At 38.9% G+C, this 17,560-nt stretch overlaps 1 protein-coding gene across 1 annotated transcript in view; it reads left to right on the top strand.

The window, feature by feature from the left end:
- The first annotated feature begins 234 nt into the window (after nucleotides 1-234).
- The window catches only part of LOC311283470 (B-cell receptor CD22-like), a 144,178-nt gene continuing 126,852 nt past the window's right edge, over nucleotides 235-17,560 (top strand). Inside the window, exon 1 of the mRNA XM_084397896.1 lies at nucleotides 235-302. Within this exon, the coding sequence (XP_084254022.1) occupies nucleotides 239-302 (64 nt within the window). The 5' untranslated portion in view covers nucleotides 235-238. The remainder of the gene's footprint in view (nucleotides 303-17,560) is intronic.

Below are 17,560 nucleotides of genomic sequence, written 5' to 3' on the forward strand. Positions count from 1 at the left end.
GTTTCTGCCTTAAATTATTACATTGTTTAAATTAATACATTTTTAGCTAACTGTGATTTTGTATATGTACATTTCTGAAATGCATAACTTAGACAGTTTCCTCTGATAACAGATCACTCTAAATTGTAATGTGGACTCGTGTATTTTCTGTAAAGCTGCTTTGAAATGATGTGTATTGTGAAAAGCGCTATACAAATAAATGTGAATTGAATTGAATGCTGTATTATAGATATATGCTATGCTGATGTGGGTCAGAATGGCTCCTCCTCTTCCTCTGATCTTCTTTCTGCTCATGATTCACGGTGAGTCTCTCTTACATTCACATTAGAAACACTCTGATGTTTTATTTAAGGCCTCATGAGTGGCTGATCTGCACTTTCTTCTGTCCTGTTCTCACATATTTCCCTCTGAAACAGGAAGTTTGTGTTGAACATGTCAAACGCTCGTCACTTTTAGAAATGTCCAATAGTCTTTTGCTACTTGCTAGTCAGTGTCACATGGTTTAGGTGGAGGGACTTTCTCAAAGTTCAGAGCATTTGATTGGACAAAAATCACTTTATCAGCAGATCATGAATATTTTTGGCTCATGTTCTCAGAAGTGAATGTGTTCATGTTAAATATGTATCATGTCAAAGGAGTTCACTAGCATAAATGAGCTCTGAGCTGATAGATAAGAACTAAAAGCCACAAAACTAATATTTTGATGTCATTGGGTATTTAATAAATCAACTTTGATTATTTTCTTCATCTTATTTTTCATATATTTCATTATTTGAGAGTGCATCATGTTGCTCGTGGCTGATTTCTTGGTTCTCTCTTCACTCCTCTGTCTCTGTACGTTTACTTCTGCTTTTCTGCAACACCGTCCATCAAAGCTCATCAAAAGATCACTGTAGGACAGGGCTGCCAACTTTTGAGTTTAGTTTAAAGGGAGAATTATGGAAGGGGGGATTGATGGGGTGTAAAAAAAAAAAAAAAAACTTGCATCACAATAAGTATATTGTGATTGGCAAAACATTTCAGAATTGTATTATTTAGCCTTAACTCAGCCTGGGACGTCGATTTGCCCAAATAAAATTGGTGAAAAGCTTCTTCATATTACAGAAAATAATTATGTGGTGGGGGCAGAGGAATTGATTGAAATAAATATAAGAATTTGGAGAAAACATTAATTTTAATATATTGAAACGTCCAATCTGAGAAATTGGTAGGGATGCCCATTTATTAATTGATTCAGTGATTAATTTAGTTGTATAATTATAATTGCTGGTGGCCAAATTATTTATGTCTGCGGTGATATTAATACCAAGATATTTAAAACCTTCATGAGCATTTTTAAAGGGGGTCTGGAAGGGGGGTGTGAGATGTTCTGATTCTTTTAGAAATAGGATCATAGATTTTGACTCATTCACTTTATAACCTGAAAAAGACTTTTTTTCCCAAAGGTTTAAGTCAGGTACTTTATGTTTCTTTGTTGACTACTTAAATAGCCTTTTAAATAAAACACCACCAACCCCCCACTCCCACCCCCACCCATTATACATCCAGAATACCTATTGCACGACTATGGACAAATTAGCAAATCACTATAAAATGTCACTGATTGATCTAAAATTAAAAAAATTATACATATTTTTGGTGTTTTAATAGCTTTTTATTTATTATATTATACAATATTTTTCATCAAGGATAGGTTTGGGGTCAATTTGACACTCCCATTGATAGTCTCAGGATGCCTCACTGTTGGCACGACACAGGACTCATGGTAGCGTTCACTTTTCTTCTCTGGACAATCGATTTTCCAGATGTTCTAATCAGATACATTAACTTTGCACCAGTCTTCTACTGTCCAATTCTTGTACTTCCTGCAGAATTTCAGCCAATATTTGATGTTTTTATTGGAGAGAAGTGGCTTCTGTCCTTCTTGACACCAGGTCGTTGTCCAAAAGTCTTGGCCTCGGATGCTCTCACACCCACCTGCTGCCAATATTGAGCAGTTCTGCACTGGTGGTGACACGATTCCCTTGCTGATTCCTCAGGAGGAGAAGTTCCTGGTACTTGCTGGACACTCTGGGACATCCTAAAGCCTTCTTCACTGCAGCCGAACCTCTATTCTTGAAGCTCTTGATGATCTGGTAAATGGTTATTTCAGGTGCAAAATTCTTTGCAGCTATTTCCTTACATGTGAGGCCATTTTGATGCAAAGATGATCCTCCATCCTTCTTTGGAGGAAACCATTGCTAACAGAAGAACATAATGATTGGAAGCACTTCTTCCTTCCTTTTATAGCAATCATGTGCTGATGATATGATTAGTAAAATGATGTTAGCTGGTAATTTGGTGCCAAGGACAAAAACAGTGAAATTTGGGGTTTTGTGATAAAGCTTTTTGAAATGATGTAAAATGCCTCTGATCACTCTGCACAATAATCTAGAAAAATGTGAATCAACATCATAACAACTGAAGCAGCAAAAATGTCAAATTTGGCCACAGCTGTACCCTGTCATTCAAGTGGGAAGTGGGACCATAATAACGTTCCATTTTTGGAAGGTAATTTATCTGTTAGACAACATAAGAGTCAACAATAGGAGTCTCATGCTCATCTGAGGAGATATACTCTTATAGCTCATATGAGATATCATCATAAGATAAGGAGGAGATAAGTCCTCCTCGACATTATCGTCTATTTCAGACACATTCTTCTTTTGCCACTGTCACTTTCAAAGAACTATGACAAAACCTAATTGACTGAAAACCTTTGATTCAATCTTCAATCAGCATGTATTTCGGTCTTTCGACGCAGGCCACAACAACTTTGCCAGGCTTTTCGGTCCCTGGCCAGGCCCATCCAGTTTCTGCCGATGTCTTGTCTGAGCGAGTCCTTTTTATGTCAATTGGCAGCCATTCGGTCACGGCCCGCGTCCAGCGCCCATCCGAACTTCTGGCCACATGTCCGGCCCAGCGCATCTTGGCCTGTTCGGCCTGGTTGACGGCATCCTTGACCTTGTTCGTCTTCCTCAGTAGCTCGTTGCTGATGTGGTCCGTCCTCTTGATGCCGACCATCCGCCGCTCAAGGGCGCGTTCGGTCATTGCCAGCTTCTGCCTGTCGGCCGCGGTCAGCGACCAGGTCTCGGCCACGTAGAGCATGGCCGGTAGGACGCGCAGGGGGGGCGTCGGCCGTGTTGGTGACCACCTCTGCTATGGACGCATAGTTAACCCAAGCAGCCCTCCGTCGGCGTGCCAGCTCGCGGTTGTTCTTATGCTCAGCGGTCAGCTCCTGGCCGAGGTAGACGTAGCTGTCGACCTGCTCGATCTCCTTCTGGCTGATGTAGATGTTGTTGTTGGCAGCCTGGGCTGGCCAATGCTGCCCAAAGGATCAGTTCACCCTCTTTGAGCAGCTCGGCCTCAGTTCCGTCCAGCCCTGGCGCCCGGTCTTTCTGGATGTTCTGGATTGCATGCCTGACCTCACTGGTCAACACTGACGGGATGGCTGGTATGGCGTTGTCCTGCATTTCGGGCGGGTCGACTGGTGTCTTGCTGGCGAACAGGTCCGTATAGAACCTAAAAAAAAAAAAAAAACTTTGCTAAGAGGTCATTTTCAATTGAGAAAGAGCATAAAGAGAGAGCTCATAAAGCACAAAGAGAAATGGTTTATAAGGCTTCTGTCGAAGCTTTCATACATTTGCTCCTCCCCTATATTATGTTTTCCCCTCCGCCACGGCACAAAATATCAAAGTTCTTGCAAGAATTATGTTTTCCCTTCTCTGGAAATGTATAATTGGCACTGGAAATATCTAATTTCTTGTGAGAATTATGATTCCCCCCTCCACTATATCGTGTGAACTATCAGTGGTTCTCGCAATACTTCAAGTAGGCCTATATGGTAATGTCAGGTTAGGGCCCTAAAGCAGAGGGAAGGTTTTTGAAGATCATAAAATCTCAACTTATAATGACCTCAATATCATCAAAAATAAATGTGGGATTTGTGCCTAATCACCAATGTGTGAACAACAAAAAAAATGTATATTTCTTATATGTTTTATATGGTTTTATACAGCAAAATGAGCCTGGGGTCAAATTGACCCCAAAGAACACCGATGCTACAAAAGTACGTACAGAACATTGAAAACCTATCATCGTGTTAATTTTATGTTTACCCAGTTGTCCCCATTAAATTAGGAAAAGTCTTTAAATATGAAGCATAACATTTTTTTTAAAGTATGTATTTAGAGACGTTAAACACTGAATGGGGTCAAATCTACCCCAAAGGTAATAGGAGGGTTAAAAGACTAATGGGTCTGTAAGAGCCACATCTCGTAGGATCTTTCCCTGGCTCAGGGGAAAGTATTCTGGCTCAAAACTATATGGTTCTGGATCTTGGTTTGATACACAGTAAAATTCCTCTGACAATTCCTCAAAGTCAGCCATGATCACGAGTCACGTTCGCTACTGGCTAGTTAGTCACGTTTGTTTTGTTTACGGAACCATCAACAGGGCGTCTCGTGTGCTGCGCTAATCACTCCGCCCAAGTAACGTTAGCTGTGCTCCTACGCCTAGTGAGAATATAGTTCCCAGTATTTATACGATTAAAAATGGTCTCTATCTCATATAGCCTTGTTATTTGTACACGCTGTGACTATACAGATCACAACATGTAAATAGGAAAATGTTTGCATTATTTTGTCACTTATTGGGATTAGTATGCTACCATTATCCATTTACATCCAGTCTTTGTGCTAAGCTAGGCTAGCGGTGGGTGCGTCAAATAACACTTACAGAACGCACAGAAATGAAAAGGGTATGTATGGACTTATCTAACTCTGGGGGATACTGTGAATAAGCTAAAGTCCCAAAAAGTCGGAGTGTTCCTTTAAAGTCACCAGCGACTATTAAGATACCCTGAAGGGAAGACAAAATTAAGAAAAGATTATGAAAAAAATGGTTCATCTGTATTAGGGCCATAAACACTTACAAGATACAGAATACTTATTCATTGAACATCCTACCACTGATTATAACATATCTACCCAATGGATCGCAGATAGTTTTTAATATATGAAATGGGACTGATATATGTATCAGCACAGCTACCCCTCTTGAGTGCGAGCCATATGATGCTGCTATAACCTGCCCTGGCCATCTTCTACAGTTTAATGACTTTGTCGGACAATAAATGTGTTTCCTGCAGGAATAATATTTTAGGATGGAGGTAGTTAACTCTGTTCATCACTTGTTTCAATTTAGTTAGGTTACAGAGCCCCCGAACATTCAAAGATGTCAATTTAAGACTAGAATCCCTTGACATTTGCAACAAAATTTTATATTCTAAATATTCTTGGTAGTCCAAACATTAATGACCTGTTCCAAGAAACACCCTGTAGCATTTTTGTAAAGTACAAAGATGTACCAGAAAACTGAAATGCATAAGTCTAAATGTATAGTAACATTTAAAAAAAAATATAGATATAAAAAAAATCTAAAATACAAACATCTAAGATACAAAGTATCCCCAGCACATGCACTAGATAGAACACAGTGCACGGCGAACATCCCTTTTCCTTTGACTAGAACTGTAGTGGACTCTAACGGTCCTCTAATAGGAACGCTATAAGGTTGCTGAATTTAAGAGAAAAAAATAACAATTGTGTCCAAAACTATGGAGTTATTCTTGTGCCAATAATAATGATTGTAGCTTTTCAAGAAACTAATTAAAATATAAATTGAAACTAAATAAATTATCTTTGAAACTGAAAAAGAATAAATCGCAGGCAAATTTTTTGACTTCGTTTTTAATACACTACAGGTTTTGCTAACTATTTCTCATATTTCAATCGCTGATCTGAACTTACAAATGTGCTTCCAGAGTTTTCATTTGCGCTTCTGAAGTTTTCGTTTACGCTCCCTGAGTTTTCGTTCGCAGTTCTGACACATTTCTCTCGTGGGGGCGGGGCTAGTAGCAGTGTGTTCTCATTGGCTACTGAGTTTTTGATTGACAGCTTCATGACCTGGAAGTGAAGACGTCAGTGGTGTGTTTATGTGTGGATGTGAGCATATGTAATCCCAGCTTTCTATTTCATTTTAGTGATATTAAAGGCCATGTTGCAGGTTTTTTTTTTCATCGAATTTGTGCAGTTTACTTGTTGGTAATAAACATTTAAACTGTTATCCATTGTATTTTATGTTGTTGGGTATCACAAAACGCAATATAATACGAAAAAGTAGGCTATCTTACAGCGGTTTGCAACGATTCTCCTTTCCGCCACAATGCATTCCATTACGTCACGTTGGGGAGAGAATATTCCAAAGCCCGCCTTGAGAGCGTTGAGAGTGACTAGAGAGACGAGTAGTAGACGAGAGTATTCAGATAGCGCAGATTATACAACACATCTCTAGTCACCTATAACTGTTTAAGCTGGTTCATAAGTAACTATAAGATAGATGTTCTAGATAAGATATAAGTTAGATTCATAACTATAATCGTATTAAAACAGGTGGCGTACGCCATTTTTAACCATGTAAACACTTGAATCGCACTAACTGAAGTGCGCGTGTGTTTTTGTAACGCACCTTAAGCGCGTATTCATTTTAAACTTGACATTAGGAAGTTTTCCCTGAACTCTGTCAACACGACTCACTGTCAGCAGTCTGCCTTCATCCAGAAACAGCTCAAATAAACTGACAGCAGTGTATAACTGTTACAGGCACCGACATAATATTTCTGTCTTCACGGCACAGAATAACAAAATACGTCCATAAGAACCCGTTTGTTATTTAACGTACGTAATTACGCGCATGCGTGAAACGGATCGTGCAGGTGGAACGGATCGTGTACCGACAACAAGCTTTCCAACGCAGTTTCCATGGGACGGCACCGCCGGCGCCCACACAAGCACCTGCCAAACAGCGACAGACACGCGACGGCTGTGTTTGCAACATTTTCACCGGAGGAAGAGGTAAACGCTTAGAAACACTTGGCAATGATGCTGTTACTGGAGCTAGTAGGCTACCATCAAAACGTGGGATAACTAATCATTAATGTGTTTACAACGTTGGGGGAAAGACTTAATTAGGGATTATCTGGAGGGGGTGGATAACAGGTGGGACTGGCAAATTAGCCCATAGCTAGCATGATGCCTTCTATTTCTAGATGAAGACAAAGTTTACCGGTACTTATCTGAACTAATGTCATGATCACTGCCACTAGATATAAAGAAAACGTTGATTTTTCACTCATTTTTCCCAGTCAGTCGCCACAGTTCTAATACAAACTGTATTGGCTGAGGCTACCTTTCCTCCGCTTCTCCCCAACGTGACGTCATCACCGAATTGCGTAAAAAAAAACGTTCATACCAAAAAACGTAAAAAACTGGTCTTTAAGACCATTTTTGAGACATTTTAAAAATGGTATACATATCTTGAGTGATTAATGTACCCATTGATCAACAGTGGTGGTTAACCTGCAACATGGCCTTTAAGTTATGTTTGTTTTTTTAATTTTATCTGTATTTACCTGCTGCTACTACTTAGTTGGCAGAAGCTTTTAGGAGCACAAGAGATCTACAGTTTATTCAGGTGTAATTGTAGGCCTACATTAAAGTACTGTATATAATACTTAAAATATTGTAGTGTCCAATGTTTTCGGAGAATATTTTATTCCTGATGATTCTTTTGCATGTTGGGCTCTGATTAGGTTGAGCTGTTACAATTTAAAGAGAATACTAACAAACGTGTGTGATATATTCAGCCGTCAAGAAAGTCAAACTTCAGCCAGGTAATCAAGGTTGGCAACCATGGCCATCACACTACTCATTGTTAGCATGGTATACATTTACACCATCAAAATTAATGATCACTTAAATAAGATGAATTTAAACAATATGAAAATTACAGTTGTGGCCTCATATCAGATGATACAGACCTCAAAGGGCATTTCATTACATATGTCACACAAAGAATTTTCTTGTTGCCATTTTTTTATTTTTTTTATTGATAATTGTATTTAGTTATTTCATTTAATTAATACTATCTTCTAACATTTAAAATTGTAAATATATTTTAACAATCATCAACCGTTTCAATCATGACTTCATTCAACAACCAGTTAAATGAATGTAATTGAAAATATGAATTCAAATAAATGTACATTCTTTATTGTCACTAAAGCATATACACAAGTATCAAAGTGAAAGTCTTGGATGCAATTATGTTGTGACAGGAAAGACCAGAATCCACAAAACATTACCTGCATACTATACATGTAATGCACAGTATTCTCATGATATACATTACTATACAAAATGCACAATTACAAATACAGAATACATATTAAATATGCATATACATTTTAAATGTTGCAATGATTCTTTGAGCAGTTCCTGTTGCAGTACAATAGCAAAGCAGTGACTGGACACAAGCAGTACAAGGATAGCCCACCCAAACAATGAGGATTCTCTCATCATTTACTCTCCTTCATGCCATCCCAGATGTATATGACTTTCTTCTTCACATAAACATAGACACAGATTTTTAAGGAAATAATCCATCTCTGTGAGTCCATAATACAAGTGGATTGTAACCCATGTACGTAAGACAGTTGGTCGGAAGTGATTTTTAATAGTTAAAACAGTCATATTATTAGTATTTTTCTTATCTAGCCTGTTGTTTGACTTAAGAAGGCATTGATTCATCCACTAAGGTCGCATGGATTACCGTCACGCTCACTGTGTGTGGTTTTTAAAGCGTCTTTAGGACTCGCAGAGATGGATTACTTTCCTTACAATCTTAATTCGTGTTTATCTGTAGAAAGAAAGTAAAATGCATCTGGGACAGCATGAGGGTGAGTAAAATAAGAGAGAATTGTATTTTTGGGTGAACTATCCCCTCAACATTCATATGCTGTTGGTATGCTAATCCAAGATCAGCATAGATTAATAAGAATAAAGTGCAACATCTTGTGTACTTGTGAACTGTGTTTGTTTTAATTCTAGAGGAAATTAAAATATTTGCTAGTTTAAAATAAATCGGGTGTCTGAAGATCAAGATACCAGTCATTCAAAGGTGATGTGTCTGAACAAAGTAAGATTATTGTCTGATAGGGGACAGTGGATCTCTGGTACTATCACTCCATCCTCTGTGTCAGCATCAGAATTTTGTTTATGGAAAAGTTGCTCCACTCCCTGGAAAATGAGAGAGGAAATGTATTGTAATCTAACAATACAAACTGCTTTGAACTCCCACATACAGTAACAAGTTGCAGACTTAAAATATTATATATATATATATATATATATATATATATAAGGGATTTTACAGTACTAAATATTTACCTCGGAGTCATGCAGCATTCATCATCTGTAATACGGTTGTGTAACCAGTAGATGGCTGTGTATAGCCCTATATATAAACACATATCCATGGCTGTGTATTCCCTAGTTGCTGGATGTTTTCAGTCATAATTACTTGCATGTGTTAAGTTTTTAATTTGGACATATATTTATTATTAAAGACTATTAAAGATTAAACATTTTTCTCAGAAATGTTCATTTGAAGTGCACTTTTTTCATTATTATTAGTCAAATATTGACACAGTAAAAGCATTTTGTTACTCATACTAGCTACATATAATAGCTTTATCAGTCATCTTTATCACACAAAAGTAATCAGAATAAATATTGCAACCAGGGCGATACTTCAAAATAATTGAGTGTTTACTTACGAACAGAGACGTGTTCTGTGGTCAAGTCGTGTCTCTCCTCTTTCAAAAACTTTGCATAGCAATTTAATCAGCAATTGAGAAATTCAGGTTTAAATAGCTTTATCGGCATGGTAAAAAAGGCTTTACATTGCCAAAGTTGAATCAGGCAGTGATTGACAGCGCTCTGGTCCAATGGCATCGGTCATTGACTGATCGGTACTTTTTGTACTGTAGGCTACAGTACAGAGATACTGTACAGTACTCTAGCCCAATGTTGTTTGGGGTGGCTGGGGGGAAATATGATCTAATCGAAGACTGTAACCGAATGTAGATAAACAAGTCATGTAATGATTGGGCTAACAGTTAAATCAAGACAACACAGCTGTATAATGTTATGGGCTCTCGCTGAGCTCTAAAATGCCTCTCCACCTGAAAAAAGCCAGTACTGTATTATAAATAGTATTAGTAGTAGTAGTAGTAGCTTTATAGTATAGTATTAATAAAAAAAAAAAAAAAAAATCACACTTACCACGAGTAGGCTAACGTTATCCAGTATCCTGATATAGCGACGATGACTAATGATAATGATATCATTCGTCTGTACTATTGCTTCTATAAGAAATCATCTCAACAATATAGTGTGGCAGCAAATAAATACAGATATAAACTTAATATCACTAAAATGAAATAGAAAGCTGCGATTACAGACGCTCACATCCACACATAAACACACCACTGACGTCTTCACTTCCAGGTCATGAAGCTGTCAATCAAAAACTCAGTAGCCAATGAGAACACACTGCTACTAGCCCCGCCCCCACGAGAGAAATGTGTCCGAATGGCGAACGAAAACTCAGGGAGCGTAAACGAAACCTTCAGAAGGTTGATTTGAATTTCCGTCTGCTGGTCATGATAATACGTGTATGAGAAAAAAAAAAAATCCGACGCGGCGTCGGGCCGCGGGCCGGGTTCGGGCAGATAATTCATGTTGATGTGTCGGGTTACATCGGGTCCGGGCTTTAAAAGCCACGGGCCGGGTCGGGTCGGGTTGTTATTTTCAGGCCCGTTGAGAACTCTAGACCGTTCAGCAACGCGACATAACCGGAAGTCCCGTATGGACTTATCTAACTCTGGGGGATACGGTGAATAAGCTAAAGTCCCAAAAAGTCGGCTTGTTCCTTTTAGGGATGGGCATTCGATTAAATTTTCTTAGTCGATCGTCGGGAGAATTAACGATCGACTATCGATTAATCATTAATATTTTTATAATAAAATTAATTATTTAACTTCTATAATTCAAAAATGCAATGAATACAAAAATACAGCGTGTTTTTCCTCAATGAGACCTTTATTACAAGATTAACTTGTGGCAGACAGTTAAACTACGTTCAGTTAGACAAACCGAACATATATGCGGTGCTCTAAAGCAGCGGAACCTGCCGCTGCGAGCCGGCGTTCTTAAACAGAGACCTAATTTGTTCCAAAATAATAATAATAAAAAAGAATCATGTTAAACTATAACTTAAACAAAAAAACATAATAATACTTGACAGATTTTGTCAAAATGTAACTTAACCATCCACGCCAGAAAAAAGAGGGTGAGAGATAGGCTATTAGCCTTCCTAACAATTAGGCTAACTTAACAAATTAACGTTAGGCTAGTGAAAAATAACTAACTTTAGTAACTTGCAATCGCATACAACTTCTGCACCAGTCTAACGTTACTTATTTTTGTTGAGAAACAAGAGCATGTTGACATGATCTGGGGTCAGACGCGACCGCAACCTGGTGACCGTCAGTCCAGCCGCCGAAAACACCCACTCTGAGGGGACTGACGTTGCCGGGATGCACAGGTACCTCCGCGCTAACTTGGCCAGCGCGGGGAACCTTATTCCGTTCACTTTCCACCAGTCTGTAGGTGTGCAATTCAGGGGTGGGGGAGTCTCCCTCAGAAAGTTCTGAAGTTCTGCTTCAATACCAGCCTCACATTGAGTGGTATAGTGATCCCCAAGGAGTTGTGCCATAGCAGATGACTGGGAGGTCGGGACTTCAGTGTTTGCGCTCCCCTCGCCCGTGTCAGACAACGCATCCTCGACTCCCCCAGACTGTTGGATAGCCGCCCTATTGGTCCCAACCGCCTCTCCCAGTTCAACCAGTTTCACATTAGCAGCCAGTCTCTGTGTTGGTGTAAGAAAGCCCAGGTGTTTGTGACGAGGGTCCAGCATTGATGAGATCATGGGGACGAATGACACAAACTCACCAGCCTCAATCTGTATAAATACATGATGGGGAATCAATAATCAGAAAACGTTGTATTTTTTTTGTTGTTTATTTTATTCATAAAATAAATATTAAAATTAATATTTTTATGGAGTAAGAGTAACAGTTTTATTCTTCGCGGGGCTTATTGCTTAAATCGAAATAGGTAACGAATAAATGTGTAATAATAACGTTATATTTTTTGTTTATTTTATGAATAAAATAAATATTAAAATAAATATTTTTATGGAGTAACAGTTTTATTCTTCGAGGGGCTTATTGCTTAAATCTAAAAAGGTAACACGCAGATAACAGGAAAGTATCCATGTAATTATGTATATGTAAACTAAGTTAAAAAGTTTAGCTTACATTCATTCGTTGGATGAGAGAGGAACGCACTTTTGTCTTGAATTCGATGAGTCTGGGCCCGTCTCCTTCACTGCGCATGAGGTGGATATTGATGAGGCCGAAGGTGACGGGATAAGTGTTCGAGATGGAGACATCTTTCTCTGCAGACATAACCGTGGTGGCACATTTAAGTGCTGACAGCACGGGCTGTGTGTCCTCCATCAGCTGCCAGTACTCATCCTTCAACTCCAGGATCCTGGCATCTTGAAGTTTGGTCACGGTTCGGTCCGACAGCACAGCAACAACAGCCCACCACTGCTCCACCAGCCGATCAAACATCTCGCACACGGAGTTCCACCGTGTTTTACACGCAGTGTTGGGCAAGTTACTTCGAAACTGTAATGCGTTATTTATTACTTGTTACTGTCATTTCAAAGTAATTCGTTACATTACAATATTACTGTATTTAAAATGTAAGGCATTACACTACTATTGCATTACTTTTAAGTTACTCTCACCCAAATAACTGCAAATATGGATTTGGCAATCTAAATGTAGCTTATGATGCTCAATTAGCTCATTACACATCCAGTAGAAGGTGATGTGGTATCCGACTGAGCTTGGACCCATAAGAAATTTTACTATGATGTACTATAGTACATAACATGGTATACCATAGTAGTACTATGGTAGTACCATGGTACCTTACATATAACCATGGTACTATATAGTACTTCAGATATTATCATGGTACCATGGTACATTGCATGGTACTGTAGATGTTACTATGGTACATAGTATGGTACCTCAGATTTACCATGGTACCTACCATGGTACATACCATAGTACCTCAGATATAACTATGGTACATACTTTATAGTACTTCAGATATTATCATGGTAGCCTACCATGATAATATCTGAAGTACTATACTGTACAGTATGTTACTATGGTACATAGTATGGTACCTCAGATTTACCATGGTACATGCCCTAGTACCTCAGATATAACCATGGTACATTCTGCCGTACATATTACCATGGTACATACTACCTCAGATATAACCTTGGTACCTCAAATATTACCATGGTACTTTGCATGGACGCATGGTACAGAAATCGTTTTACTTTAAGCCCGGGGCAAACTTTAGGCTTAAACTTTAGCAAAAATAAAAATAACTAATGAATAATAACTAAGCCAAATATTTTTATTTTATTTTAATTATTATTGCAGTGACTGCAGTAGTGTGGGCATAGGCCATTTGGTCTATGAACGAGTCATAGATCTCCAAAATCAGTTTTAAATGTATAATGTAATATTAATGAGATTTTTATTTAAGTAATGTTCTAATTCTAGATGTTTGTAAATGCTGCATGATTTTGACATGGTTTAATCAATGGCCGTGCGCGTGAACTTTGAACATTCATGTCGCTTTCAAACACTGGAGCGGCCGCGGCGCAGAGTTGCCATGGAAACGGAGTGAAACATTTTGCGCGGACGTTTCTCCTCTGCTGATCTCGCGGTGATTTTGGCGAATTTGTATGAAGGAAAAAAAACTACCACTTTATTCCAGGTTAACTGCTTGTAACGCGCGTTACTGGCATTTGTACCGAGTAAAATATTACATTTTTCCCCCCTGTAATGCCTTACATTACCGCGTTACAGCAAAAAGCAATGCATTACAGTAATTAATTACTTTTGTAACGCGTTACTCCCAACACTGTTTACACGACTGGGTAAGCCGGTGAGTTGCGATGCCCATTTGCTCCTGTTTCTTTTGCAGCGCTTTGGTTGCTGTAGTGCTGTGATTAAAGTGGCTAACGAGTTTACTAGCCGCTGATATTACCCGATAAAGATACAGTGCAAATCCGTCATTTATGGCCAACTGGAGGGTGTGTGCAAAGCAGGCAACGGAAATCCAGGGCACTCTGGTGGGACTGTTGGCAGCTACAATATTGGCCGCGTTGTCATGAACGCATGCAATAACTCGGCCTTCAAGTCCCCACTGCTCTACAGCTCCATTCATTTTCTCAGCGAGGTGGTCAGCTGTATGCCGGCCTGGCAGGCTTTCTGTGAGCAGGACCGCTGAGTTCATTTGCCAGTCATCACTGATGTAGTGGCAGGTTATGGTGATGTAGCTCTCAGCTGTTAAAGCGGTCCAGCAGTCTATAGTTAGAGCAACTCTGTCAGCTTTGCTCAATTCTTGATATGCTGGTTCCAATAAATGTATCAGTTCTCGAAAACCATTGCCCTCAACAATACTTAAGGGCAGAATATCCATCTCAATGAACTTGCAGATCCCTTGGGTAATTTTCTCTGCTCGTTGTGCATCACAGCTCCGAGTCCGTGCAAACGCCGACTTGATGCTAGGTTAAGAGTGAGACTGAGAGCTGGATGCACCGCCACCTTTATTTAAGTGGTACATCATCTGAGTCGTGGCCGTGTTGTATTTATACATTGCATCGCAATGTTTGCAGTGAACTATTTCGCCTTTTAAATCAAAATGGTCCCACGCCACACTTCGCCGTGACCTCTTCATGATTATTTTGAAATCAAAACGGAAGATCACAGATAACCGAGTATGGTGTTTAATATTGCCCCCGGGTGGTAAAATGTTTAATTGCTGCCACACAGTGAAATTCATTTAATTGCTTCAAGACTCACGCCCGTTTCACACATAGGCCTACTCCGTGTGCAGTGCATATGCGGTGCAGGAGCAGCACGCGCTAAAGTGCTTTCACATAAGCTGCGTTTGCAGTGCGTAACTGATCCGACTGTACCACAAACACATAATTTCAAATCCATAAGTTATCAGCAAATTTTATTAAAAAAAAAAAGTTTTCTCAGCATTGCGATTCTCTTTGTATACATATATACTCTTTAATAGACGTATTCACGTTTAAACACAATTTAAACAAACTATTATTCAATGCATTACTTCTATATAATTATATATTAAGTTGCTCAAGCAAGTGGTAAAATATTTAACCATGCACATATTAAAATCGCATACATTTTAAATTAAAATTTGAAATAGACAAAAACAGCAGATTCCCTTTCTTTTGCATAATTTAAATATTTATACAATAAATCTTGCATGTCACAAAGAACTTGTTTTTCCACCTCCACGAATGAGACGAGTGTTGTTCATTGTGTCGCCTTGTTGAAGTAAATTGTATTTTTCCTTGATTTACCCCGGTCTTGAAGTAAAAAGATGACTGTGAAAAATAGTAGGCTAGTATTTTAATTAAATGCATTTATTGTGAGATTACTACATTTTATTTAATTAAATGCATTTATGATGAAATTACTACATTTTCATGTCAATCTGGTCAATCTGTATTCATTTTGACCACGAACCATGTGCTGTCACTTTAATTCAGCGCGTGCAACACAGTAAAAATAGACTCGGTGCGGAAACGATCGCTGCACTGCTGTATACGCACCGCACCTGGAACGGATCGACGGACTGCAACCGCGTGCTGTGTGAAAGCTCTAACCTGTTAACATAGGTACGGAAAAAAATAAACACCGCATACGCACTGCAAACGGAGTATGTGTGAAACGGACGTCACACTACGCAACGCAACCTGCATTAGATTAAAAAATGCATTAGATTAATCGATAACAAATTAACGTGATCGACGAAATTCTTAACGATCAATTATCGATCGTCGATTAATTATGCCCATCCCTAGTTCCTTTAAAGTTGAAACACTCACACACACATATATAACGCATATTTTAAAAACTTGTTTGTATAAAATGTAGGGTAGAGAGGGGGAAAACGCCCCCCCCTGGGGTAAAACGCCCCCCACCTGTTTTTCCCAAAATGATCACTAAAAGTAGTCGAGATACATTTTTACTGTTGCTATGCACTACGTTGATAACGGGGATATACAAATCTCTATGGAGAAGCTGACACCAGCGACATATTTTAAGAGAAGAGGATTACAGGGTAAATGCTATAATTTTCAAATATTAGTAAACAAGTGTTTAATACAATATTGTTCTGCAGGATATCGCAGTGATGTATGATAGATGAATAGTGAAGTCTGTAGTTTGAGATCATATGGTATTTATAAGGAATATAATTATATTTAAAAAATTTAACATTTTTTTAAAAAGTCATAGCTTGTGGGGTAAAACCCCCCTACGCTGAGGGGTAAAACGCCCCCCCCCCCCGGGGGCATAGTTTCTCTCTATCATAATTACTATAATAAAATATTTATGTCTATCAAATCCTTTGTTTTACACTTAATGCAGTATAACTAGGTGGTAAAATCTAAATATTTGAACAAAACATGAAAAAATTACCTCAAGTGAGCATTAACTAGCTAGCTTGCTAGCAAAGTTAGCTCACTGATGGAAGGTAGTTAAATTTGGCTATTTTGGACATTGCTGCAATAAATATTAATATATATACATGTTGATACATTACTTGCCTTTTACTTTTAGAGATTAAAAACTATTGTCTGTTAATTTTGCTGTTGATCTATGAAGCAAACTGGTTGGTAAGAAAGGGGGCATTTTACCCCACCTTGGGGGGCGTTTTACCCCACCGCTGGGGCAATACGCCCCCTTTGTACAAAAATATTTTCAGTGAAAATACTAATTAATTATGAAGGCTGAGCAATTTTAATATTTGGTGAATAACTCCTGCCATAGTCACTCAAAACCGGGATGGCAATTCTAGTCACATTTATGTTTTGTTTCACTGTAACATCACACTTTCCTTAAGGGGGGCGTTTTCCCCCACTCTACCCTATATTTATTTGCAACAGTTATGTTAACAGCAATAATAAGACATTTCTGTCGTGAGAACAGCTATTCAGCTGATGGACATCATGCTGCATTGTCATGGGAACATCCCAGGTGAAAACAATGAGGAAATTACGTTGTCTTTCGCTCCTCCCTTCGCCAAGTGCGATCCAAACGACTACATAATGGCACACAAGTGCCCTGCTCCCTCCACAGTGCCCACTTCAAGGCTCTGCCCTTCGAAGGGAGTAGGGCATAGGGATGCTCACGAGCAATAAGCACGTCCCAGCCGGGTTCGTCACTTATTGGGGTCACCTGGAAACATTTCTGTTGTGGTCTGTGCTATTTGCAGTGTGTTTCTGTATTTGGTTGTGTTGTGAGTATTTGGAGCACACATGTGTTGTGAAACTGATGAAGATGTTTTCTTAATTTGCGGGTGTTTTTCTATTTGAATTTGTTTCTTCAGTTGCAGCTCGTTGAGCTCTCTCGGCCACCATA

Source organism: Rutilus rutilus, assembly GCF_951802725.1.
Source record: "Rutilus rutilus genome assembly, chromosome: 2".
Classification (NCBI taxonomy): domain Eukaryota; kingdom Metazoa; phylum Chordata; class Actinopteri; order Cypriniformes; family Leuciscidae; genus Rutilus; species Rutilus rutilus.